The 26,661-nt window shown below is 42.7% G+C and overlaps 2 protein-coding genes across 3 annotated transcripts; one reads left to right on the forward strand and one right to left on the reverse strand.

Moving 5' to 3' along the window:
• The first annotated feature begins 10,443 nt into the window (after nt 1-10,443).
• On the forward strand, nt 10,444-16,063 carry NUDT15 (nudix hydrolase 15). 2 transcript variants are annotated; one of them, XM_074168108.1, is made up of 3 exons: nt 10,444-10,666; nt 10,753-11,100; nt 11,541-16,063. In XM_074168108.1, exons 1-3 carry the CDS (start codon nt 10,515-10,517, stop codon nt 11,554-11,556), a joined length of 516 nt encoding a protein of 171 aa, XP_074024209.1. In that variant the 5' UTR covers nt 10,444-10,514; the 3' UTR covers nt 11,557-16,063. The 2 variants fall into 2 exon arrangements, with proteins under 2 accessions (XP_074024209.1, XP_074024217.1); XM_074168116.1 differs by having other exon boundaries at nt 10,478-10,666; nt 10,753-10,943; nt 11,541-13,694.
• MED4 (mediator complex subunit 4) lies at nt 16,004-25,664 on the reverse strand. The gene is made up of 8 exons (XM_074168096.1): nt 25,503-25,664; nt 23,132-23,198; nt 22,608-22,778; nt 22,200-22,257; nt 20,559-20,645; nt 19,720-19,851; nt 16,615-16,832; nt 16,004-16,462 (listed from the first exon to the last, which is right to left on the reverse strand). The coding sequence occupies exons 1-7, from the start codon at nt 25,595-25,597 to the stop codon at nt 16,660-16,662; spliced, it is 783 nt and encodes a 260-aa protein (XP_074024197.1). The 5' UTR covers nt 25,598-25,664; the 3' UTR covers nt 16,004-16,462; nt 16,615-16,659.
• Between the last annotated feature and the right edge of the window lie 997 nt (nt 25,665-26,661).

Raw genomic sequence — 26,661 nt, forward strand, 5'->3', positions numbered from 1 at the left:
AACCCAAACCTTAAAAACATCCATTCTTGGAAATGACACGTTCACCTTTTCTTTGCTTTCTTAGAGAAATAAGATAATGACCTTGGCTACAACCAGACAAATTCCTAGTGAGTCCAGATAAAGTGACTCAGGTTTGCATAGGCTCAGCCTGGTTCGATACCTGACCCATATTCATGGAGATTGTACAAGGAAAGGGGAATGCACTGTAAGATTCTGGCAGATATCCAGATGTTTTGCTAAATCTCCAGAAAATTCTACATATAGGTTCCTTCTTATTCAAAGTTTAAAATGGTGAGATTTCTTGCTAAAGTGAGAATAATTTTTTTAACACAAGACCAAGGCCCTCTCTGAAGCTGTATTTAAAGCTGTAAAGGAGGGGGAAAAAAAGTACATTGCAAATGAGGTAGAAGGAGCAAAGATATTTTAACAGACAGACAGCTGTTTGAGGCCAAATAAAGCATCCCAGAAGGCTCAAACATTATGAAATATATATGAATTTGCTTTATTATGGGTTTACCACATCTACCTAGTGACAATGGTACAGTCTGATTTGCTTCCTGGAACTTTTAAGCTCCACTGGTCACCATTCAAAAAAAACAAAACACATTAGGACAGAGGGTCTTGCCAAGAAGGACACCTGCATGAGAAAGCCAAAGCCTCTGCTAAGGACATGCGTTTAGAGGGTAGAAAATTTGCAAGACTGAAAGAAGAGATTTAGCACAGGCTTAAAAAGCATCCCAGTACCTGTGGAGAAAACCTCACTGGGCTTTCCAGAAGCTTTTAGTTGAAGACAGGAGGAAGGAGCCCACTTTCTCAGTATGGTAGGTGAGTAAACTGGTTTAGCTGCTGGACTAGCCAAGGTCAGAGCTAAAAACCTGACTTGAAGCAAAGTAAGAAGAATCCTTCCGTGCTTTACGTAGCACATCTTGAAGCCAGTGAATTCTCTCTGCATTGCTTGTCTGCAGGAGTACCGTCAGAGTTGACTCTGGACAAACTGCAGGTTGCTAAAGGGGCCCTCAGGAACATCTAATAACACGAATCTATTCACTGTACCTATCTGCAATATAAGCAACTTATTCCATCTGTTCTTCTGATGACTGTCATACAGAAAAGGCAATCCAGGATCCTTCCCTGAAGGTGCTCCAGTGTCTCTTCTGAAAGGATTCTGACATCTTCACCTGTCCTTGCGACAGGCATTTGTACGCAGTCTCAGGTTTGGATGGGTGCAGTTGCCTACACGGGACAGTATGACCATTAAGCTCACCATCTCTCCCAATACAAGAACTGGGGAAGGCTGGTAGGTTCAGTGTAAGCAAAAGGATTTTGCTTGCAAAAGCGATTCTTCACGTAGTGTGTAGTTAAGCTGTGGATCACCTTGCCATGGATGCTTCAAATGATGGGAGTTTACATGGGCTCAAGAGGAGTCTTGGTAAGTTTAAAGAAGAGAAATGAGAAGAGGGTTAGTAAATACGTAAAAGCCACCTTTGCCTTGAGAAGTCACCAAGCCACAAATGGCTGTAGAAATCAAAAGCCCTGTCACAGTTTCTTGCCAGTTACAGTCCAGACATCGACTCTGGACCACCAGTACTGTCCTAGATGGATTTCTGTCCTAAGTTAATGGACACTTTTCTATTCTTCTGTCTCAGGCTGCCCTGGGATTGAGTACGCCCAAAAGTGTCATCGAAGCTGGAGCACAATCCATCTTTGCCAGCCTATGAGTTGCCCAAGGTCACTTAAAATGTTAATGGCAGAGCTACAAATAAAACAGAATTGTCTCACCACCTACACTCATTCGGATGACTCAGTCTTCTCTGTACACACCAGAGCAAAGAAATACTTAAGAAGCAATGGAGACAGTAAAACTCTCTCGCCACAGCTCTAATTTGTCCTATTGCTCTTGCATATGCACACCATTATTCTCTATGAATCGTGAAGACAGTGACCACATTTGGGCTGACATCATATCTTGATGACAAGCAGTACTCTTAATGGAACCAGATATGTATGATAATTCCATCACTGAAGTTCATAACAGTCAGTGAAGGTTATAGGAATCAACCTTTTTTTTTTGCTCAGCTAAGCCCTTTCCGAAGTATGATATTAAAAGCAAGGATTTTCTGTTCTGTGATAAGGAACTACATAGTGTAGAAAATCTTATACATCTTATAAATTCTGATATGAGAAGGTAATGAAAAAAACATTGTTAGGAGTTTAATGTGAAGCCAGGATTGTGGAGAATGATGCAGATCATAAATGTATAGTAAAGGTAAGGTCAGACCATAGGCCATAATAATTTGCCATAGGCAAAATTTCCCTTCTGTTATTTAGAAACTCTTATGTAGAAGGATCATTCCAGTATTTCATCTGCAGGTGAGCAGTCTATTTCTTTTCTTTACTCAGTATTCTCCATAGCTTCATTGTTGGTCATTCCATCAAATCACTAATTACTCTGACAGACAGGCCAGTGGCACACTGGGGATGCTGTGAACCCTTGCCTACTTCTTATCCATGGATTTCCTTTTAAGAAAGCATTTCTCTTGCAGTATAGTATTTGACAACCGTGGAAAAGGAAGAGACCAAGCTTAGAGGCAAAGCCTGGAAAGGAAGTCAGGCCACATGGGACCTAACCAGTGACCCCGCCACGTCAACCCGTCTTTCTTTTCCTCCACTTCCCAATAAGTTCAAGCAGGCAGATCAAGTTCATTTCTTCTCCTGCCGTGAAATTTGGATAAACATTGCAGCACTGAACCATGAAGCTGGTCTTTATCATCGTAATGCACTGCATCTTTAGGTCTGAATCCTATCTAAGTTTTGGAAATCAGATCAGAGGTACATAGCTCGGGGTCAATGTTCAACAGCTTATTGTTCATGCTAAAGTAAACTGTCTATTTGCAGGTAAGAATCAGTGCAAGACATTATCACAGAGGGCCTGAACAAGTACTGAAAATGAAAGGTATTACTTCTTAAGAGTTTCGTGGGTTTTTTTTCTTTAAAGAGTTGGTGCAAAATTGTTTTCTCGCCCATCATTTTTCTTTATTACTATTAAAATGCATTTCATGGACTTCGGGAAGTTTGAGATGGAGACATACAACATTTCAAATCTGTTATAAACTGCAGGGAAAAGAAAAGCATTTTGACAAGCAATTAATATTAATTATCAGTATGAAAGTATATTTGCAATTGCAAAGAACTAATATCAAGGAAATTAAGTGAAAAAACCTCAAATTAGAATCATAGAATCATAGAATCGTCTAGGTTGGAAGAGTCCCTTGGGATCATCGAGTCCAACCATCTACCCTACTCTACAAAGTTCAAAATTATAAGAAGTGAAACTAAAGCAGAATATATGTACTGTCAAAAATCTAAAGATTACAAGAGTTGTTTGCCACAGGTAGAAGAGGAAAAAAAAAGTGTGGATTTAGGGAGCAAAAGACAGCACATTTTCACATGGGGTAGTGCATCTTAGCTTAATAAATTGCATGAAAAGCTATTGAACAGGAAATAACTCATCAGCTACTCTGTGATGCTTTATGCAAGCAATGACAGGAATACATAAAATATTCAGACATATCTTGCAAGGATCCAAGTCCTCTTAAGTTACGTGAGAGCAAAGAGCAAAGTCTGGTTTACTGTTGTAGAACCAGATTCTAGTGGAGAATCATGTTTTATCTAAAATCTCCAAAGCACTTATTGCACAATATCCTCGTAGAAGATAGAGCTACCAGCTTCACGCAAGACTTGGCTTGTAGGCATGGCAGCATTTATTCTGGTTGAATCAGGACAATTCAGTGATTGATTCTAAATGGAAAAGGCAGGCCAAAAAAAAATGCATTTGGTTTCTTTCCTTGTTTTGTTCAAAGCAGCTAGTCTTTACATTTGGACTGCCATATAAAAAAAAACAAAAAAAAACCCAACAAATTAAATCTGTACGTAACATTTGCATTGGCACTTTCAAGTGTAAAGATTTGTACCCTTATTACTGTATCACGTATCTTTAGTAGAATTTCATATGTTTTTAAGATAGCAAGTTTGAGGCGAAAAAAAAGGAAAAATGTCAATCTTGGAATTGTACCATCCCATAAGAGGAAGCTGTAGATTATCAACCTCTCCTAATTACCTCCTTTCCTAATGTTACAAGTGGCATAGCTATAGTGGTGGCTCTAGTTATATTTAGCTGGTCAGCACAGACCCACAGCTGCATAAAGCATCCTCATGGAAAAGACCCTGGCACATGACTAAACTAAAGCTGAGTATCAATAAAACAACCCAGCAGAGAAAGGGGATGAGAGCTCCTGCCTTAGAAAAGAGCATGTGGCATCCTACTGTGGCAAAAAGGCCAGGATTTTCACCCAGGAACATGGAGACTGGATACTCTTTTGCCATCACCGCATCTCAGAGGCAGCAGATGACAGCTCATTAGATCGTGCCTCAGCTTTGTTGGCTCTGTGAGCAGTTTTTGACTAAACACTCGCTTCTGGTGACTTACGTCACTTGCTGATACCGAACATGATAAGGGCTTATAGTCCTGATTTCTCAGCTGTGAGGCAAAACGACTTCCCAGTTCTAACTGACAGCATCTCAAGGAAAAGTAAGTGGGCAAATTTAAGCTGAAGGGACTGGAATATGCCATGTGAGGTGAAACAGGTAGTAGCAGCAAGCCTTTAAAAGGCTCTGTGCACAAATGGCGCAATGATTTACTGACACTAACTTGAATAGATTTTCATCCTTTGACCTTTGAGTGTCCTTTTCTTTCTGAAAGGCCTTTTTTTACCAAACCCAAATTATCCTTCCTCAATGTATCTCTTAGAAACAACTGAACCAGGCTTTATTGAAATTTCCCCCAAGAACAGATGCACAGAGACATACCAGAAATTCATTAATATTTACAGTTTAGTAAACTTACAAAAACTAAACTCAAGGAATTAAAAAACAGTAAGGAACTTCAACTATGCCTGGCATCTTCACAAGAAATAAAAATCACTCCCACGTGTCGTTATTTCTGTAGCACTGTACATCCCAGGAGACCCCAAAGAACTTAACAGATCCAAGGCTCTGTGATCTTACAAGCTTTGGCTTTAAGGAGATGGTCTTCAGCCCAGCGCAGCTGTTTGTGTCAGAGTTGGGAGCTACTTGTTTCCATGAAATTAGAAAGTAAAACCATTATTTAAATTAAAAGGGGCAGACCTTTTAATGGATTTCTGTATTTTTGCAAATACCGAGTACATGACTTTGTGAGAAGAAATCTTACCTGCTGCCAGAACGGAATCACAGAACAGTTTAGGTTGCAAGGGGTCTCCGAAGGCTGCCTGCTCCAAACCCTCCTCTTCCCCTCACGCCACCCCTTGCCCGAAGCAGGGCCAGCTTCCAGCAGGTCACTTTGGGCTGTGTCCTGTCTGGTTTTCAGCCTTTCCAGAGATGGAGGTTCCAGAGTCTCTCCGGGCAACCCGCTGTAGCACTGTGCTGCTCTCATCCTAACGCTCTGCTCCAGCAGGGCAAAGTCAGTCTCCAGGAGACTCACTTCAGCTCCCAAATCAAAGGAGTTTGGGCATTTCCTTATTAGGTGAGGCTCAGCTCTCTGCACAGTAATACATAACAGCAGAAAAGCACTTTCCATCAAACTAGAACGGCAATAGAACAGTACTGATTTCCTTTTTGAAAAAAAAAATACAGGATTTTATTACATAGATGTGATGAGAGCTTATTTATGTTTCAACATAAAAGCAAGGTATCATACACGTCCTAATTCTCTAGGGAGCCTACAGAAGAGCTGAAGAGGGACTCTTTGTCAGGAAGAGTGGTGACAGGACAAGGGGCAATGGTTTTAAATTGGAAGAGAAGAGATTTAGATTAGATATAAGGAAGAAATTCTTTACAGTGAGGGTGGTGAGGCACTGGAACAGGTTGCCCAGGGAAGTTGTGGATGCCCCATCCCTGGAAGTGTTCAAGGCCAGGCTGGATGGGGCTTTGAGCAACCTGCTCTAGTGAGAGGTGTCCCTGCCCATGGCAGGGGGGTTGGAACTCGATGATCTTTAAGGTCCTTTCCAACTCTAGCCATTCTATGATTCTATGATTCTATGATTAATTTCTGGTATTAACTTTTATCAAGCTGTAACACTACAGCAAGGTATAATTTATACTAAAAGACTTGGCAATTCAGTGGGTGCATGGGGTGTCATGGAAATCTTTCTGCTAAAATACAAGTGAGGAAACAGTCAACAACGTTAAATTTTCAGTTTTCAGTACTGGGGTTCAGGATGATAACCAGCTGCTTGAACACAAGTGAGGGAGAACCCATACATCTTCCAAGTGCCGGTTTCAGTCAGCCTGCTGGCAGGACTTTGATGCCACGCACTGTTGTCACATTCCACCCGGCTTCTGAATGCCAGCTCTGCGATGTTAAATACTTAAACATAATCCTTACATCTTCCAGTTCCTACTTCTGGCAAGCGAACATGAATATGCAGTAAATTCCACAGCCAGGGAACCGCGTGCATGAGATTCTCAGGAAGATGGATGTTTTCTGATCCCGTGGTTGCTTTTCAAGCAACTTTTGCACAGCGTGTGCTTTTCTGATGTGGATCGTCTATGGGTGTTCTTCTCAAGGAACGGCTGTGTAGTCATTTTAATCTGACATAAATCTGGCCTGTCACTAACATAGTTAGTCCCACCATTCTTGTTCTCAGCTGCTCACACTCCCTGCCTCCCTGTCGTGGTTTCGGCCGACTTTACCAAAACCGGACCAACAGATGGCCCTTCCCCACCTTTCTCCCCGCCCCCCCCCCCCAAAAGAGGAGAGAGGAGGAGAAAGAGATAAGGAGATTCAGAAGTTTAGAATGAACTAAACTACTTTAATGATGAATTAATATTAAAATAAAAATAAAGAAGAAACTAATGAAATAGATACAATATATACAAAACCGTATCAAGCTCCCAGGATGACAGTCACATCACCGGCAGGCACTGGGGAAGTCCCAGACTGGACTCAGTGACGAATGGGAACTGGATTCCAGCTCTGGAGTCAGGAACACACGGATCGGGACCAAAGGCAGATGAACAGACAGAGTCCTCTCTGGACGTCAGCCATCGCAGGAAGGGGCTGACCCTTTGATCCCTCAGCTTTTATACTGAGCATGGGGCAGATGGGATGGAATACCCCAGTTGGTCAGGTTTGGGTCACCTGTCCTGTCCACTCCTCCCCACCGATGTGACCCCTCTACGTTTTTTCCATTTCCGACCCTCTAAGGGGGCAAATAACAAAATTGACTGACCTTGGTTGTTATAGCAATAAGTATAAGCAAGGGCCTCTCTGCATACCGTTCCTTGGCATGGAGCACAAACGTTGGTCTTATCATTCTGAGAACAAGCAGTTTTCTCCACAATACGCCGTTAATTTCAGACAGTGAGAGGAGGCCTAGCTAGGATGTAAAGTTACAGAAGAGAAAATTGGTTTGGTTTTACTTCAAACCGGGACACTCCCTTGTGCCAATTCACTCACTCATGTACCTGAGCTGTAAATCATATCAGGGAACCCATCCTGCTGAAAAAAATAAGCTTTTTTGCAGCTTGCTGAAGTAGGTTTGGCTTCATGCTACGTTTAATCTGATCTAAGTCTGTCCCACCCTTTCCCTGTGCTGCCCACAGCATGCTAGAAAACAAATTCAGGAAACAAAATATTCTTTTTGGAGCTAGATCAGGTCACTCACCCAGTTCACTGCACGGCCACTTCAACAACAGTATGAGCATGAAGAACAAGTGTTTGGGCCCGAAAAGGAGGTGCCTCCCTTTTAATAGCAGCCTGGATACATGTTGGTTTAAATATACTATTTTCGCTGTTATCTCACACAAGTACTTTTTAAGATGAAATATTAATAAACAAGTTTACAAGAGCATATAAATCATAACCTTGCAAGCTTTTCAACATGCTACTGTAGCAGAAGATGCATTTTTACTTTCTCATTCTTTGCTTGTTCTCGTCTCATTTCTTCAGTGGATGTCTGCTCACTATTAAACTCAGAAATACTGGCCTGTATTTGCTTCATAATCTGTGCAAAACCTGAATACGTGTCCATGTCCCAAATAAATCCTATAGAGAAACTGACTCGGACAGATTCAATCAACAAGATGTGCTTTGTTTTCATACAGTATTCTTTAATGACCACAAACATAAAATGAAAATATGTAAACAACTAAATACAAACACCTATATAAAAGCAGATTTCAAAACCTTAGTAAAAAAAGAGCTGAAAATCTTGTAAAGGAATACTACTTCACATCCTTTGTTGCGGTCAATAGGATGGTAGAGAGAAAGGGAAAATCTTAACCTACTGACAAACGTAACAGTTGTTTATATGAAATATTAAAGTTTTTACATTCTACATAATTATCTTTATATAATATTTGTAAGAAATTGTACCCTGCTACTATTCTAACAAACACAATGACTGTATGAGTATTTTGTGTATTAAAAAAGATATGAGTAGAATAACAGCGGGCCACCCTCAGACTTGTGTGTTAATGCTGTCTGGTATAAGGAACAGGAAAATGGTGTACACTGGAAGTAAAATGTTTTCATTTTTCAGGTAAACAGCCTTGTGGTGTTTAAGTATACTGGACCAGAATGAGCTCAGCGGGTGAGGAGGAGTCTTTGGTAAGATCAAGGTCATCTTAAAGTGTAAATACAGAAGCAACGTAACCGACTGATATTTTATCTGGAGATTAGGATACTCCAGCTGTACTACAGACAGATAAACATGAATGAGCTTGGTTTAAACAAAACAGTCAGTTAGCTTGGCAATTTGCCCAAGATTATTATTTTTTTATTTATTAAGTTCAGTAATTCAGGGTGTGGGCTGACATTACAGCCAAACAGCACAGCCAACTACTGTCAATACGCTCCTGACATTTCTTTCACGCCAACACTGGGACTCATCCGATGCTGTAATGAGCTAGTCCAGGGAATAAAACCTCAGAAAAAACAATCCCACAAAAAGTAGTGATTAATCTTCAGCTAGTTTGGCCCTGTGACCTTCATTGGTAAATAAAAACATCTGTAAACAAGTATCTTTAAAGTAGTTAATTTTTGTATGATTTTAAGTCCCGTGAAGGAATAATACATCCTATCTCTGTCGTGATCAATAGGCTGGGATATGGGAAAACCTGACAAACTTTGTTTAAACAGTTGTTTAATATGGAATATAAGGAATATGAAAGTTTGTGTCTTCTATTCTACATATTTCTATAAACAAGAAAGAGTGAAAATAAGGTAATTAGTTATTAGAAAAAATTTTGGGTTATCAGCAAGAATCAGTTATTCTGCCTCTGGAGCTCTACTTAGCTAAGCCTGTAGTTCCTTTTTGAATAATTTCAAGGTGACTCTCCAGAGTCAGACTTTTCACTCAGCAGGAACTGTGGGCTAAGCCAAGAAGGGCCACTTTTTAAGTTATAGAGTCATAGTGTGATTTGGGTTGGAAGGGACCTTAAAGATCATCTAATTCCAGCCCCCTGCCATGGGCAGGGACACCTCCCACTAGACCAGGTTGCTCAAAGCCCCACCCAGCCTGGCCTTAAACACTTCCAGGGATGGGGCATCCACAACTTCCCTGGGCAACCTGTTCCAGTGCCTCACCACCCTCACAGTAAAGAATTTCTTCCTAATATCTAATCTAAATCTCCTCTCCTTCAGTTTAAAACCATTACCCCTTGTCCTATCACTACACTCCCTGATAGAGTCCCTCCCTATCTCTCCTGTGGGCCCCCTTCAGGTACTGGAAGGCTGCTATGAGGTCTCCCCAGAGCCTTCTCTTCTCCAGGCTGAACAACCCCAGCTCTCTCAGCTTGTCCTCATAGGAGAGGTGCTCCTGCCCTCTGACCATCTTTGTGGCCCTTCTCTGGACCCGTTCCAACAGGTCCATGTCCTTCTTGTGCAGAATTATGAATAAATCTGCGGTCAGAGATCAACCAGCACCCCGCCCTCCTTGCATCTTCTTTGTTCGTTCTTGGGCGCCCCTCATTTGCACAAACGCTTTTTGAGTCTTCAGTGACCTCACTAGTCCCTTTGCGTTCAGAGACAAAAAAAAACAAAACCAAATCAAAACAAAAAAACCCCAAACCCCCAAACAAACAGCAATACAGAAAGGAAAGCTATTTCGCCACGCAGGCGGTATCTCTGCCCCTCACGCGCCGCCCTGGTAAGGTCACTGCTTTCCTCACAGGTGACGGCCGTTGCCCTCCTACTGCTGGCAGCCACGTCGAGCGGTGTCGCCACGTACCGGGTCCCGCGTCCCTCAGCGCTCCGCCGGTGATCATTTACCCGGGGGCAGGCGAGGCGGGCTGCCCCCCGTCGGCCCCACGGGTAGGCCGAGGCGCCCTCGCCCCCCTTCAGCGACGCGACGCGACCCGCCCCGACCTGACGTCACCACCATGCGCACCTTACGCGCCCTCCCCATTGGAGGAGCCGCCCCCACCCGTTGCCGAGCTCGGGGACTGAGGGGGGACGGAGCCTCCCCCCGGCCGTCATGGGTGAGGCGGCGCAGCCCCCGCGGCCGGGGATCGGCGTGGGGGTGGTGGTCACCAGTCCCGCGCACCCCAACTGCGTCCTCCTGGGCAAGAGGAAAGGCACGGTAGGGGCCGGCACCTACCAGCTCCCCGGAGGCCACCTGGAGTTCGGGTAGGAGCCCCGACCCACACACCTCCCCCCGAGGCCGGCCCGGCCCGGCCCCGTCCTGAGCCGGCCTTGCTTTCTCCCTTCCGCAGGGAGAGCCTGGCGGAGTGCGCCGCGCGGGAGACGCTGGAGGAGGCGGGGCTGCGCCTGCGCCACTTGCGCTTCGCCTCCGCCGTCAACGGATTCTGCGCCGCCGCGCGCCACCACTACGTCACCGTCATCATGAAGGGCGAGGCCGAGCCGGGGGCGGAGCCGCGCAACCGCGAGCCCGAGAAGAACGAGGGTGAGGGGCGCGCGGGGCGTGACGCGACGTGGCGTCACTGGCGGGGCGGCGTGGCGTCGCTGGGGTTCCTCAGCAGGAAGGGGCGCGGTTACGGCTGTACGAAAATGCGCCTTTATGATTCCCTCTCTGACGTAATGAGGCGAGGGAGTGGCAACAGGTACGTATATAACGCAGATCTGAGAAAACACCAACTTCCGGTAGGATCCAGGTTTGGAATCACAGAAGGGTTTGGGTTGGAAGGGACCTCTGAAGGTCACCCAGACCGACTCCCCCCCCCCCCCTCAGTGAGCGGGGACATCTTCAACTAGATCAGGTTGCTCAGAGCCCCGTCCCACCGGACCTGGAAGGTCTCCGGGGATGGGGCACCTACCACCTCTCCGGGCAGCCCGTGCCAGGGTCTCGCCACCCTCAGCCTAAAAAAATTCCCTTAAGGGAAGGAAAGGAATGAATTTTAAACATCTGTGCACACAACAGAGAACTTTGTGTCGGTAACTTCTGGAGAATCCCCCCAGACTCAGGGCGGCAGAATTATTACATGATTAATTTTACGCTGTGGCTTTTTATTTTTCCTTTTTTTTTTTTTTTTTTTCCCCGCAGGTTGGGAATGGGTTAAGTGGGATGAGTTCCCACCAGCAGATCAACTGTTCTGGGGCTTGCGCTGTTTACGAGAGCAGGGTTACAATCCCTTTACAGAAGAGCTCGATCACCTCAAGGGGTACACGGGAAGTCACCAACTATCCTAGAAGCTTAACCGCACGTTATGTAACAGACTGGAGGACAGACCTGCTTTTTTGGGTTGGTTTTTTTTTTTGATGTAAAAGAAAAAAAAAAAGTACATATATCGTGCTCACTCTGCCCACGTCAAAATGTTACCCTTCCCAAAGCCAAAAAGATGCCAAACGTTTCAGTGCTTTTACTGTGTTTCACACGACGGTTGTCTCTCACTTCAGAGCTATTTCTAGCTCTAGTGGTTAATTATTAATGTTGTCCTTTGTAGAAAATTCACAGTGTTTTATCCGGTTAATCCTTACATAGATTGAGTATCCCTTTGGAGGTCAGAGCTTGTCGGAGCAGCTTACTCACTGGGAAACGGTTGTAGTATCAGGCCCAAGAGAAACTGATCGGTGTAAACCGCTGTCCTGCTTTCTGTGTGAAACTACTCGGTATGTGGTGCTGCTTTCCTCTAATAATTATAAATCTTGGACCAATTTTTAAACTTAGCCTTGTCTCACAGCTTCAGTTAAGACACCGTCATGAACAAAAGTCTTCATTTTGCAGACAGTGCCTCATTCTCCTGCAGACGGTAGCACGTACTTGGAAAACAGAGCGTTTATAAACATGAAAAGGCTGCGGTGGCCTGTTGCAGGGAATGAAAACTCCCTGACCCTTCTTGCCACCCCGTTTTCATTACGGAGTTCTGTTTGCAGCCTCAGTTGGCATTAGAATTTATCTGCAGGAGCGTTTCAGATCTCTGCAAGTTCATCTTAATTTCTGCTCATGTTACTAAACCCTTAACAGTTTAACGGAGAGGCGCCTACAGTGTTCTACGAGGTTGACACAAATACCGTTGTACAAACCAATCTCATTTGTAGGCGTAGCTCTACAGCAGACAGTCATACTTTTCCGCTAAAGAGGGTTGTCAGTATTAAACAGCACAGATGGGTGCAATTCTGCATGGCTGCTGGGATTTGATAGAACTGTTAATTCTCAGTGACTAAATGACTGAACAGGTAATGAATGAAATCCCAGTACACAAAGGTAGATACAAAAATGAGTTAATATTTTTCATTTTTCTAGAATCTGTAACAAAATTTGATTCTTTTCCAGCTGTAAGTCATTAGCACATCAGCAATTAATTTTAGGATATGACTTTTTAAAAAATCACTAATTGGCTAATTTTTTTTTTCTCTTCGGGGTTCTTTCAAAACACCGGTTTTGTCTGTTTCCTTTAGATATACTCATTGTACAAAAAATGTTCTGAGATCCCTTTAATTTCTTTTGAATAAAACATAAGCACAATATCAAAGGATTAAAATTGTCTGAAATGATGAACTGACTTATCAGTTCTTAAAAGAAAGGAGCTTGAAGGGTTTAAAAAGCTCTTCCTTACTTTGCACATACATTTTCTTAAATGGAGATGGCTCTTTTTACTGAGATGCAGAGTGATACAAGGTATAAAGATGCTACTGACGATTGCAAGCCTCCTGCTTAGAATTTGAAGTATTAACTACGCACAACTTCCTTTAGGACAGATATTCTTTCTCTGAAGAGAACAAAGAAGATAATGTTATAAAGCAGTTTTGAAATTGGAAATATCACGGAAAATTCCTTTACTACGGTATCTTTGTAGAAAGCTTATTTTTTCTATTCAAAAGTGGAGATTTTCTTCCTGTAAGCAACTTTACGTACACTGAAAATTATTCCTTTCAGCTGTCAACAAAGATGCTCCAGGAAGAGTTGACAGATGTCCTGCCCATCTGTTCCAAAGAATAATTAAAAAAAAAAAAAATTACTAAAATGATTTAGTGCCATTTTAAATTTTCTTTACATTTCTAACTCATGATGGGAAAACAGGGGTCACTGTAAAATGGTTTGTCATGCAATAAATATTTTGTTACCATTAATGGTTATATTCATTCTATCTGTTGTAAATATACAAGTAGTTACTGAAATGAGGACACAAACAGTATCTCCATATGTCAAGGTTTCTGTATCCTTTCTAAGTGGACTCATTAAACGACTACAGTGCATTACTGCAATCAGCTGTCAGCAATCCCTAACTTAAATAACTTGTCTTTTATGTATCATGCATTTTTACTTCCCCCTCCCCCAAAAAAATTTGATTCTCAGTAGTTTTTAGCTGCTAAGACTTGGCCCTTTCAACTAAACGTTATGTTTACTTTGATTTTTGGTACTTTTGCTAAATAGGAAAATTTATTATGTACACATCTAAGTCACTGAATAACAAAACACCCAGTTAAAACTTTGTGGTTTGCCAAATTGCTTGTAACAGACAGAATTCACCTAAAATGGCATTATAGTTACCTAGCATTGAGAGAATTCCCTCCTGAGTAATATATAGTTTGGAGCACTGATGTAAAGAAACTCATCAGGATGCATCTTACACCCAGAGGCTGATTTTTATGCTAAGTGACCAGTGGGCAGAGCTGTCATCTTACCTATTTCTTAGATGTAACACGTTGGTCCCATTTAATCATAGAATCATAGAAGGGCTTAGGTTTGAAGGGACATTAAAGATCATTGAGTTCCAACCCCCCTGCCATGGGCAGGGACACCTCCCGCTAGACCAGGTTGCTCAAAGCCCCATCCAGCCTGGCCTTAAACACTTCCAGGGATGGGGCATCCACAACTTCCCTGGGCAACCTGTTCCAGTGCTTCACCACCTTCACAGTAAAGAATTTCTTCCTGGTATCTAATCTAAATCTCCCCTCTTCCAATTTAAAACCATTACCCCTTGTCCTGTCATTACACTTCCTGACAAAGAGTCCCTCTCCAGCTCTCCTGTAGGCTCCCTTCAGATATTGGAAGGCTGCTATGAGATCTCCCCAGAGCCTTTGCTTCTCCAGAGAATCCTTTAACAGACTAGCAAACAACCCAGAAAAAGTCGTCGTCATTGCTTCTGTTCACTCTTATTTATGTCTGGAAACAGTCACCCACCTCCCCAGTATTTCAGTTAGCAAATCACCCGATATAGCCATATAAGAGTTTTGGGTAGACTGTACCTTATACTTCCCCTGACAATTAATTAGTTCTATTTGTATTTCATTCCAAGAAAAGAATGTCCTTATAAATGAGAAGATAAAAGAGACTGTTGAGCTGTGGCTGTGTAATAATACATGTTGGGCAGGCCATTTAGGGAAGAAAATACTAATCCCACAGTACAAAGCATTAAGAAAATGCATTTTGCAGTATTGTGTATGATTGTGATCATATCTGTTTTAAGAATAATGTAGAAACAATGTGAACTAGAACAGGGGCATGCAAGGTTAATTAGGCTGATTGAGAGAGACTGGGTGTATTGAGATTAACATGAATAAGGAGGAGATACAGTTCTCTATAAAGACATTGGGAGTAAGCACAAAAGAGGAAAAGGATGATACTGAATAAAAGTTAATATATAGAAATATATGGATAACTTTATATTGCAAAATAGAGGTGAAATTTTAGTAACTCTGAAAATACTTCCAAAAGGAACAGCTGAAACAAAACCAAATTCTTGACTTCTTTTTTTAGAACAAAAAGTGCTGCCCCGTATTACGTGATTGAACGTGACTGAATAGGTCCTTTTCATGTCTACATCCTTACGGGATCTGTACATATGTTGGTCATATGTGCCAGTGTTACTGACAGCAATAGTTGAAAGATTGTCTGAGCAAATGAGGAAGTACCTGATTTATCAGATACTTCCAGTATCTACAAAATGGAAAAGTGGGGAGACTTGTGATTTGTGCTTCAGGAACTGCCCTCGTTGCAGGACAGAAACCTGTAACTGCCACGAGCAACAGTTCACATAAGTAACCCTCTGATCAAATTAAGACTGAAAAGTAGCTGTCATAAAATGACTCCTTAAGCAAAACAGAACAAGGAAAGAAAAGCCAAGGGAAGCGCCTTTGGAAAGATGAAAGAACATTGTAGCTGAGGCAGGAAATGCAACTGCTGAAGTAAACAAATTAGCAGGTTCAAAGAACTGAAAAAATTATAGATGACAAGAATAAAGAATCTGGGAGCACTTTGAACTGAAAGAAGCAGAACCTGCAGCGTTCCCCAAAGGGTGTCATCTCCAGAGTCCCAGGATGCTTAACCAAAAGTGTTGGTGAAGTCTTGGAATGGCCACTCTACATCACTGCCTCGGGGGTCTGCCTAGTTCTGTGTGTACCTGATAAAGCTCAGCTGAAAAGGACAGACTTCCAGGTCCTGACTGCTCAGCTGCTCCTAATACTGACTTGGCATTTTGCAAAAGGGAAAGCGAAGTACAAACTTCTGAAACTCAATCAGAATTCAACCACATACTGGGATAAAATGTGCTGAGTACTGAAGTTACACAGTAACCCATCTAAGATTTAATTTTGCAAAATGAAATACAAAGTTACATCAAAGCCAAGTTTATTTATGACAAATTCATTATATATTACAATAATTACAAACTTATTCTTTTTTACACCTTTTTGCCATATTTTTGTTCTCAGCATACACAAGATAATCAAGAACATGTGTTTAGGCAGTAACAAAAAAAGATATTAAAATTACAAATTTCATGCCTCATTTCTGTGCCATAGAAAAGGCTATCATCAAGAGAGTAAAGTTACTAACAAACATACAAGGGGATTCCCCTTACACCTTTTTTCCCAGGAACTTTTGTCATCTAATGTATAGTAAGTGTATATATATATATATACAGCACGTCTCTTGCAAACATACACATTCACACATTTACATAATCTCTGGAAATTTGACATCTCTCCTCCAGCAGAAAGCTCCCAGTCGTTTTACTTGAACATCTAATGGGGGGAAAAAAAAAAGAAAAGGTTCTAAAATCCACAGTTTTAAATTAGTCACCCTATTTCTGAGTCAGCTGTTACCCTCTCCCTACAGAGGGCTGCCAGAGTAACAAAAGGATATTGCAGTTTGTGACAAACAGCATCCAACCTACCTTCACCACAGGAAAGGTCTACTGGGGATACTGTCCCTCTTGTTCCTAGTCTGAGTCACTGCTACTGCTGGAGGAGTCCGTTGACATAACTTCTACATCATCTTCATTCTCTTTATTGTGTCCTGGAGGCTCCAACATGAAGTCATTACTATGATTAGGAGGTAGCATGTTCATTGACATATCACTTGACTGCCAAGGGTACTGAGGAGCGAGCACATCTGGAAAAAAAGAGCAAAATCAATCAAACTATCAGCTTCATGTATTAACAAATTCAACTAGACAGCTCAACCAGAACTCCAATTCAAAATTAAAACAAATCTTAAAATCCTTCCTGAATTTTGGACAGATGAAGCCCTCCACTAACAGCTGGAAAACATATCATGATTGATAGACCATTCTATCACTGTAAAAGCCTACTCTGCCAGACCGACCTATTTATGTAGGTGGCTCTTGATCTCTCATCACTCCACTTCAAAACAGTATATATTCACACAGAGCTTTTCATCTTCAAAGCACAGTTTGAACTGACTTAACATTCACAACTAGTGGCAGTAATGAAAATGGTCATCCTCTGTCAGTATGCAAAAATAGAGGAAAACATTAGACCAAAAAAAATACTTAAGGCAGACCATAGAAATTCACAGTAAGAGGTTTTATCTAAATTTGGCTGAAACACCTTGGTTATTGTTTTTCCAATGGTAAACATGGTGCATCAAGTGCAAAAAAGAACAGTGTCCTATTACAAAACCAGTAGGAGCTACTGGTAGAGATACTCTGTCTACAGACAGAGATACCTGAAAAGTGGGAACGCCCCACTGCGCCCCAGCCAGGCTAGCCTCCATTGACTCTGACTTCTCTCAGCTCTCACTGTTCCTTCTCTTCCCCTCCTGCTTCCAAAGCCACCCTATCCTGTACTCCCTACCAACCTAGCCCCGTATTTCCTAGTCTCTCCCTTCCTTGCCCCCAAAATAGCTCCCATTTCAAAACTTCAGTACACATCTATATGCCATTTCCGCTCCCTTCCTTTTAATTTATGCTGGTTTTGCTGTGCTTCAGTTCTTCTCCACTTATTACTAGGCACTGTAGCTAAGTCTATCCCACAGAAGAAACCAGCTGTCTCCTGCTTACAGCAAGAATTAAAAATAATTAGGCAGAGTCAGAAGTGAAGAAAAGCTTAACCACATGGGACTTAGAGTACAGAAAGAGAGGGCACTGTCTGAGCAGGGGGTCATAAATGGTAGACTTCCGCTCACCCAGGTGCTGCCTAACTCGGAAGCACACAGACTCCATGCACATTGTAGCTTCTGATCTTTAAGTCTGTGGACACTCAAGATTCCACATGGCAACTACAGCCTTTGTGCCAGTTCTGTGCCCGCTTTAGGAAGACCAACAATAGTACCAGGTGGTCTCATTCCAGCTGTGGTGAGGCTAATCTGCTTTATTTGAAGAGCTGAGGAGGTAAGCCAGTGTCTTAAATCCTGTGGCCATGCTTCAATGCTGGAACCAGTCCACTATTAAATCAAGTTGAACGTGTGTGCTAAGCAGCCTCAAAGTTTCGAGACTACCAAGCAGCCCAGTGGCTGGCTTGCAGACTCAGTATGGACTCAGTAACTGGACACCTCTCTGCACAGGTTTCTAAAAGGACTACATTCCATAATTAGCATTCTCAGGAGACGCCTCCTCCACACACCAACAGATTCAAGATCCCTACACAAAACACCAGGACAGCCTCCAGTTTCTTTTAAATGAAGTTCCAGTGTTTCCCTCTTACCTGACAGTCTAGCAATTACAGAATTTCCCCTAACGTAGGAAACCCAGATTCAATTAACAACTTTATTTAAGGAGTTTAAATCCCACATTTTCCAGCTTCTCAAGGAAAAGTCCTAAAGAGTGGGATTCCAGTTCTTACAGAGACACACTCAAAAGTAAAAGGAACAAGTCTGCATCCCCAAAGGCAGATGAGCCAGCCAGAATGGGCTCTACAGAAACAACTCTGTGAGGAAAACACAACCTTAACAACTCCTCTGATCGTATTTCAAAAGAACAGAAAAGATAGGTGGGCCCATCCTCAGCATCTCCCTGGTGGGTTGCTACGGACAGATGTCAGGGTCCCACTCCTATTCGACTCACTGACCCATTTGATCCAAGGCCAAAGGTTTAGAAAGTGAGATCATGCAGAACTTGAAGTCACTTCCCAAGAGGTGATAACAGGATTAGACAGATAATTGAAAATGCTAAATCCAAGTTTGCTATTTCTCCATATTTTTTTAATAAATTCAGTACAATTTTTGAAAACAAGCTTCCTGTAACACCTGCAAGTGGCCTAACAGACTGGTAAGAAGTGTTACGGAACTCTTACGAATCCAAACTAAGAGTTTTTCCACAATTTAGTCTAACCATGGTAGATTAATGCTGCACAGGTACAGAACCACTGAATTCTTGGTTCAGTTACTGTAACTTACTGCCAAATTCTATTTTAGCATGAATGAATGAATCCCACTAGTCAGCGGGAGTGCACATTTCACTAAGCAATTACAGGATTAAAGCTCGATTCCTACACTCAAGGTACTACCTCACCAGCTGTCCTTTGCAATGTCTTTTCAATCCAGATCTTCTAAGCAAACAGATATAGAGCTATATAGAGCTAGACTTAAAGAAAGGTAAGGGATACACTCCTTTTCTTCTGAATGCAGCTTTCACACTTCCACACTTTGTCATCACTGCTAAGTAAAGTTTGCTTTGAAAATGCTGCTTTTAAATATGATTTCATATCACTTAATTTACAGTAATTTTAAATAGGTGAATTGAAGGGTAACTGAGTTTTGTTTATATTGACTTCGCTGTAGCGTCTGCAGTATGATTTAGCACGAAATAAAATTAGGCAATTTCTAACTGCTAACTTTATTTACTAGATCTTCGCTGCTAGGAAACAATGTTAGCCATAATGTTCATTATTTTAACTCTGATTTGCCTTTGCTAAGGGAAACAATGTTAGCCATAATGTTCATTATTTTAACTCTGATTTGCCTTTGCTAAGGGAAACATATAATTGCTATGACTGTACAAAGAATAAAGAAAAGCAAAACAAAACCAAGTTTCCCTTACCTGGCAGTCTGCCTGCTGCAAGCGCATCCCCTGGTAAGTGTCCATTAACTCCATTGGTGGATGGGTTGTTCATCTGACCCAAGAGACCACTCCTCATTTCCAGATCTGTAGGATATGGCCTACGTGGGTCCCCTTTAAAAAACAAACAAACAAACAAAAAAACCACAAAGAAATGTTTTTAAATTGTCTTACAGACATTGACTTTTTCTTCAGTGCCTAATTTCCTGACCAAAAAAACCCATACTGTGATTGTTTGGATCAACAATTACCCACTCTGTGGCTTTCACTTAGACTTTCTTTGTTCACGCAAACTTGTCAGAAAAACGTTATCTTTGCTGTCCCTGCTATTTCAAAGCTAAACAGCAAGGACAGGAATTGGAAAAAAAATAATAACAAAACCATTCTCATTTTGGAAAAGAAGGACAGTCCCCAAAATTGAAGTATGACATAATGAAAACTCTGCTTCTGACTCCACCAATTGCTAACATCCTCTGTAAAGAATACTATAAGGGGCAGGAGGGGACACAGCCAAGCACACATAAAGGTCTTTAATGTACTTGGTTCTAATTTGTAATTGGGGCCAACATTGAGGGCAAACAAAGGAGAGCAGAGAAGCCCAGTCAGTTAATGGAAGCATGCAGTTTCATAGCCTTTTGAAGATGTACTTACAGTCTACAGGACTTTGGATATCCATTTTTGTTGAAAATATTAGATATAACAGCTGAAAATAATGTTATTCTAATAAACCAGTGTTTTTCACTATATAAAAGCATTCTAAGACCAGATACTGACCGTGCTTTATTACAAAAAAATCCTCTTGTCATAAACATGATAGTTACCTGGCACCCATGTCAGAGGGGCACAAACAGCATTGCTAGCACTGATCCTATGGGCATATTTAATTATTTCTTCAGAGGAAATGGCACCTGGAAAATGAGAAGGAAAGTTATTATATTCTCAAGAAATTGCATCATTCAAGTATTTTGGAATATTTGACACTAATATTGAAAAGATTGGGAATGTAATTTTGTCAAACATTAAGAGCCTGCTTCAAATGCAATGACTGCTTAGAGGATTCTTAGATTATGGAAGGATGAGCTTTGCAGCGAACTGATTTTACAGCTACGAGTTTAGTACACCTTCAATGTCAACAGTTCTTCAACCTTGTGAAAAACACAAACTAATCTCTTCAGCAGCGTACTTGACAATTCATAAGAAAACTTCAGCACCTTCTTTATTATGGAATTTTCTGTAGTCAAAAATTTTTTTTGTTTGCTTAGTAGTTGTACAACACACGTAGCAGTCCTTCTAAATATGGGCCCAGATTACACTAATAGAAACTTTATGAAATTCCTGGACTTTATAGGTGAAAGAGGTATAACAAAATGAGAAAAGACACTGTAAAAAAAAAAAAAAGAAAATGCCTCTCACAAAAAATGAAAAGTCTGTTTAGCTTGGTAAGTGCCACAGAGTGCCAGGAATTCTGGGCTGCATAGGGAAGAGTGTGGCTAGTAGGTCGAGGGAAGTCATTCTCCCCCTCTACTCTGCACTGGTGAGGCCACAACTGGAGTATTGCATCCAGTTCTGGGCTCCCCAATTCAAGAGGGATAGGGAACTACTGGAAAGAGTCCAGTGAAGGGCAACAAAGATGACTAGGGGATTGGAGCATCTCCCTTATCAAGAACGGCTGAGAGAGCTGGGACTCTTTAGTCTGGAGAAGAGAAGGCTGAGGGGAGACCTTATTAATGCCTATAAGTATCTCAAGGGTGGGTTGAAGGAGGAGGGAGCCAGACTCTTTTCAGTGGTTGCCAGTGACAGGACGAGGGGCAACAGGCACAAGCTGGAACATAGGAGGTTCCACTCAAATATGAGAAAGAATTTCTTCACGGTGAGGGTGACAGAGCCCTGGAACAGGCTGCCCAGGGAGGTTGTGGAGTCCCCTTCTTTGGAGATTTTCAAGACCCGCCTGGATGCAGTCCTGAGTAGCATTCTCTAAGCAATCCTGCTTCAGCAGGGGAGTTGGACTAGATGATCTATACGGTCCCTTCCAACTCTAAAAAAATTCAGTGAAAATTCAGTGAATTGCTACAAATACAAACCAGTATCACCAGCTAGTCAGTCTCTCAAATACAACGCACATCCACACAAGCATTCTCTCCGTTTCCTCAGCAGAACAAGTGAGTCAATTTGGTGAGACGCTCAGGTAATCAAACATAGTAGTATCACTCCAAGAAGAGCGTTGAGACACTTGAATTTGAATTTAATATTAAGATATTTGCCACAAAAAGTAATTCATTCCTGCCTTTATTCTGAGGAAATAGTTATAGCTTCATAGTGAAATGGAAATTTGTTTACACACAAAGCACCTAAAATCTGTGATAGCAGAACTTAAAAAAAAAATTAAATAACCCTAACTTGAGCTCAGTAGCAATTTTCTTTACAACTGCATTTATGTAGTATGTACAATCATGGATACTCACCTTTTCTTGCCTTTTCAATTGATTTCAGTTTCTCCTTTGCTTGATAAACAGCTGTTGCCTAGTTGTAAAAAAACAACAAACTAAACCAAACCTTCAATGCATCTTGAATTTGTAAACATCTACATAAAGTTGGCTGCATTTAATTGCATTTTAAGAGAGAAACTATTCAGTGAACATTTTCAAAATATAGAGAAGTAAAATAGGTTTGGAAAAAAATTAGCATTATAAAACAAAACTGAATACCATGATAACTAAACAGTGTTTGACTACTGAAAAAAACCCCAAACCACCACGCTCTTATGAAGTTTTAAATATTTAAATCTTCTCAAACTAACAAAACACTACTTCCCCCAGAACCACCTTTTTCACAGTAGATGCTCAAAAGCAAACATATCATTATGAACTTACCAGTATGTGTTCTGCTTCTTTTAGTTGTTTCTGCAGCTGCTGAATATCATTATCCCTCTTTTCTACTACCTTTTCTAAAAGCTGCATTTCATGATGGATTTTCCCCTGATCAACTGCCAGCTTCATTAGCTCTTGAAACTCTCCATCTCTCTGAATCAGCAGTTCCAGGATCTATTGAACAAGAGTTTTGTAGAACTTTTAATTTAGCTACAGTAACAACACACTCTCAATCGTGCTGCAAAGAAGAGCAACTGACATCCATAGAAGTATAGGAGTTTGTATGAAAAATGAAACAAAATTTCTTCCTCTGTTTGCAGAAACGGCCTACGAAGCATACAACAAATGAACAAACAACCAACAACATGAGGACCAAGAATGCTTTTGTAGTGGGGCCAAAACCTCATCATCACCATTAGCCTGAGTATATGCAAAGACAAAAGAAGAAAGAAAGAAAAAAAAGGAAAAAAAGTATAAGTAAAGCATTGTGCCTACCCAAAGAAATACAGTTTAGAAAGTCAGCTTACCTGGCTCTCCTCTCCTGGTTGTGGAAGCTTCTGGTTTCTTGAAATTGCCAAAATTTCAATTAGTTCCCTGAAAGGAAAACTCTGTATTTGCACAATTTTCTAGGACATTATTTGTAAATCACATCATCATCCCAAAATTGTCAGACTACTGATATAATTACAGAAGTATTTACGGAATTCAGTATTTTATAGTTTTGTAGTATAGTGTTGGCAGGGATTTCTCAACTAGGAGTAATTCTGTGAATAGTCTGATGATTGCAGCACGTTTTCATTGAGCTTATGAAGTGCTCATGCATCTGTACTCATGAAATGTGCTACATTCCTGCTGAACTACATAAGACACAGGCAGAAGCTGAGAGAAGAAACAGCACAATGAAATACATTCATATCCTACTTCTACTGCCTTTGCTTGTTGCATGAGGGCATAAAGTTCTCTTCGCTATTTTACTTCTCTACTATTCCTCCATATTTTCCCAACAGAGCAAGTTTCACACTTAGGTTTAGAGTAATTAAGTCTATGCTTTCAAACAGCTAGAGTTTGTTGTGAAACTACTTTTATAACAACAAGTATTTTCACAGTGGTGTATCAGTTGTGTATCAAACTCACACAAATACCAAAAAACTAGTAATATCCTGGTGCTAGGTTAGAAGGGCTTCTCAAACAAACCTCTTGATCAGGCTTCCATGTACCCATTTACCTTGCTACCATTCTGAAAAGCTATCAAGAACCTCAGAGGGGACTCGCTAAATGACAAGACCACTATGCAAAAAGGAATTTTCTGTAAATTCAGCAAACTTATTTGCCCTCTAAGGCAATGGATGGCAGTTCAACACCAAGCAAGAGTAACGCTCTATCTGAAGACACTGTCCTTCTTTGCTTGGTCCACTGCAAGCAGCTCAGTGGGATGTACAACTAATACAGCAGTAAGGCCAAAACCTTAAAACGAGAAGAGGTACTTTTCAAAATGTCTGAAAAAGCCCCTCACCAGTATAGCTCTTAACAGCACCTTGGTCTATGTCTCTTGGTCACTCTTGAATACTAAAATGATTTAAAACAATTAGAGAATAAAGAAACTTGTCATCATCACTATAGCTTTATTCTACCTGACCAACACTGAGCAGCAGCAAAAAAAAAAAAACTGTTGTAAGTAGGTCAACTACTGCCATCAAGGCTGATGTCATGCAGGGTTGTAATTCTGTCCTGTGTTAGCTGGACAACGCACAGATGCAGATTCAAAACTATGCAAAGTCTACAGATTAGACACGTTGCTTAATTTTTGCCTCTGCCACCAAGCCAGTACCCACAACCGCAAAAGGCCTAGCTCCACAGTGCTGCAACACTTTGCTGATCAACAGGAAGATTCACTAAACGCTGCTGAGGGTTGCTCTGGATTCATTACGGTTAGAATATTAGTCCCAAGATTTAAAAAAAAAAAAAATGTTTAGCTAAAGAGCAAGTCTTGTTTTTTAAAAAACATGTTCTCCAGCAACGCGTACGTCCCAATAAAAATCTAATGTTGAAAATAAAACCTAGCCAGAAACAACAAAAGCAACTGGCCAATATATTTTCCTTGTCCAAACAGTAGTAATCATACAGAGTGAGCCAGCCACATGGATAGTGGGCGTTATTCCCTCTGAAAAAGTTTTCCTAAGCTCCTGTTCTCCAGAGGAGAAAAATAATTACGAACCGGTTTGACTGCACTGCCCGCTGTGCCCCCATAACATGGTGGACAACTTGGAGGAGGGTTATCACTCCAGGCGCAAGAGCACGGACAAAACATCCGAGCATCTGTATCACTCCAAAGACGAGCTCTGGAGCCTACTGGGACCGAGTTTAACACTAACACAGGCAATGACCAGGACGGCTTGAGTCACGAAATACCACATACAAATTTCTGACTTCAGCGTGATTTCTAGTGAATAATAAATAGCCTAAAATCGGGGGTGGGCGGCGGGGGCGTGCGTTTCACAGGAAACGCAGGTGTCAACCAAGAAAGTAAGTCAAGTGGAAGCCTGAGGAAGCTCTCCTTATGCTCTGGAAATAGGAAATAAGGCGCCGCCGACGCTTTCCTGCCCGGGTGAGAGCTCTGGAGCGGAGGGCAGGGCCAGACCCAGCCCCCCGGGACACCCTCAATCCATTTCCCGCCGGAGCCGGCCTGCGGACGGCGGCAGAGCGGGGAAACGCGTGGGCCGGGCCCTCCTCCCGCCCCGCGGCCCAGCGAGGCGTCGGGTCAGGCCGATCCCCTCCCAGCCCGACCCCAGGGGCCCGCCGCTCCTCTCGCCGCCCCCGTTGGAGGCTCCGCGCGCACGTACAGCGCCGAGCACCCTCTCCTCACCCCCGCCGATCCCATCCGGGTACCGGGAGCGGTACCTGGCCAAGAGCTCGAGATCCTCCAGCGCCGCCAGGAGCCGGTCCCGAGTGCTGCTCCGCTCTCCACCTCCCCCGGTCGCGGTCGCCGCCGCCATCACGATCGCGGGGCGCGGGCCCGTGCGAGAACCACCACCTCCCGCCGCCGGCGGCGCCAGGCCCCGCGCGGGCGGCCGAGCAGCGCCCCCGTGCGGCGGAGGCGCCAGCTGCGGGCGTCGGGCGCATGCGCAGGGCGGGCCAGCAGCCGGGAGGGCGGTTCCTCCCTCTCCTCTCTCCCCTCCCCGTGCGGCGCGCGCTGGAGCGGGAGGGGCGGTGGGGTAACGGCCGCCGTGAGGCGCTGAGGGGCTGGGGAGGGGGGGGGCGGGCGGCGGGGGTGGATGAGCGGTGCTCGTTGCGGCGAGCCGTGGGCGTGAGGGGAAAGGAGGTCACATCTGCCTCGGCGAGGCCAGATGCATGTTTGTAAAGGCCCTCTGCGGGCGCGGGGTCGTTACACACGGAGCTGCGCTTGTTTGTCTTCCGAGTGCTTTTCCAGTTGCTTGGATTTCCACAGAAGAGCCTCTAAATGAGACGCTATAGACACAGAAAACAAACTGCAAAGAAAGGGCTCGTGGCTGAATTGCGTCTTAACTTTTCTAACTCGCTGAGGGTCCTGATGTCCAAAAATGGGTTAGGTGCTCAATATCAGATGGAGGATGAAATGTGGCTTTACTAACGGCTGAAGAAAGTTAAGTGGCCGACACTGAAGATATAACAAAACCGTGAGTTTTAAATCAGGCAGAGTTAAAGAGCTCCTTTTATCTAGGCTGGCTGTCCCCTAAGTGACAGAAGCTAGTGGTGACCTGCCTGACACGCCAATGCTGCCGGTGCTGACCTGTCGGCCTGTGGAGACTAAAGGCAGCTTTGCATCCATTACAGAGGTCTGCACAGGATGATCGGGGCAGGTAACAGATGCAAATTCTGCCCTTGATCCTGCCAGCCATCAAGCTATAATTTAAAAATACTCTTGGGTGGTTTTTTTTTTAAATGTTGGGCTGGTGCTGTAAACAGGCCTCTAGCTCTGGGTGGGGTCACAGTAAAGCCAGTGGAATTTTTTATATTCATGAAACTTTCAGTAATATGATGAGACAGAGAGAGGAGCCAGGGTGGAAGACAGATAGGGGAG

Source organism: Numenius arquata, chromosome 1 (assembly GCF_964106895.1).
Source record: "Numenius arquata chromosome 1, bNumArq3.hap1.1, whole genome shotgun sequence".
NCBI classification, from domain to species: Eukaryota; Metazoa; Chordata; class Aves; order Charadriiformes; family Scolopacidae; genus Numenius; species Numenius arquata.

Excerpts from the sequence above, each read along its gene's own strand:
- NUDT15 (XM_074168108.1), top strand. The coding sequence starts at position 10,515 with ATGGGTGAGGCGGCGCAGCCCCCGCGGCCGGGGATCGGCGTGGGGGTG. Across the intron at positions 10,667-10,752 it reads GGAGGCCACCTGGAGTTCGG|GGAGAGCCTGGCGGAGTGCG; the intron begins GTAGGAGCCCCG and ends TCCCTTCCGCAG.
- MED4 (XM_074168096.1), bottom strand. The coding sequence starts at position 25,597 with ATGGCGGCGGCGACCGCGACCGGGGGAGGTGGAGAGCGGAGCAGCACT. Across the intron at positions 23,199-25,502 it reads GATCTCGAGCTCTTGGCCAG|GGAACTAATTGAAATTTTGG; the intron begins GTACCGCTCCCG and ends TTTTCCTTTCAG. Across the intron at positions 16,833-19,719 it reads TGCAGCAGGCAGACTGCCAG|ATGTGCTCGCTCCTCAGTAC; the intron begins GTAAGGGAAACT and ends CTTTTTTTCCAG.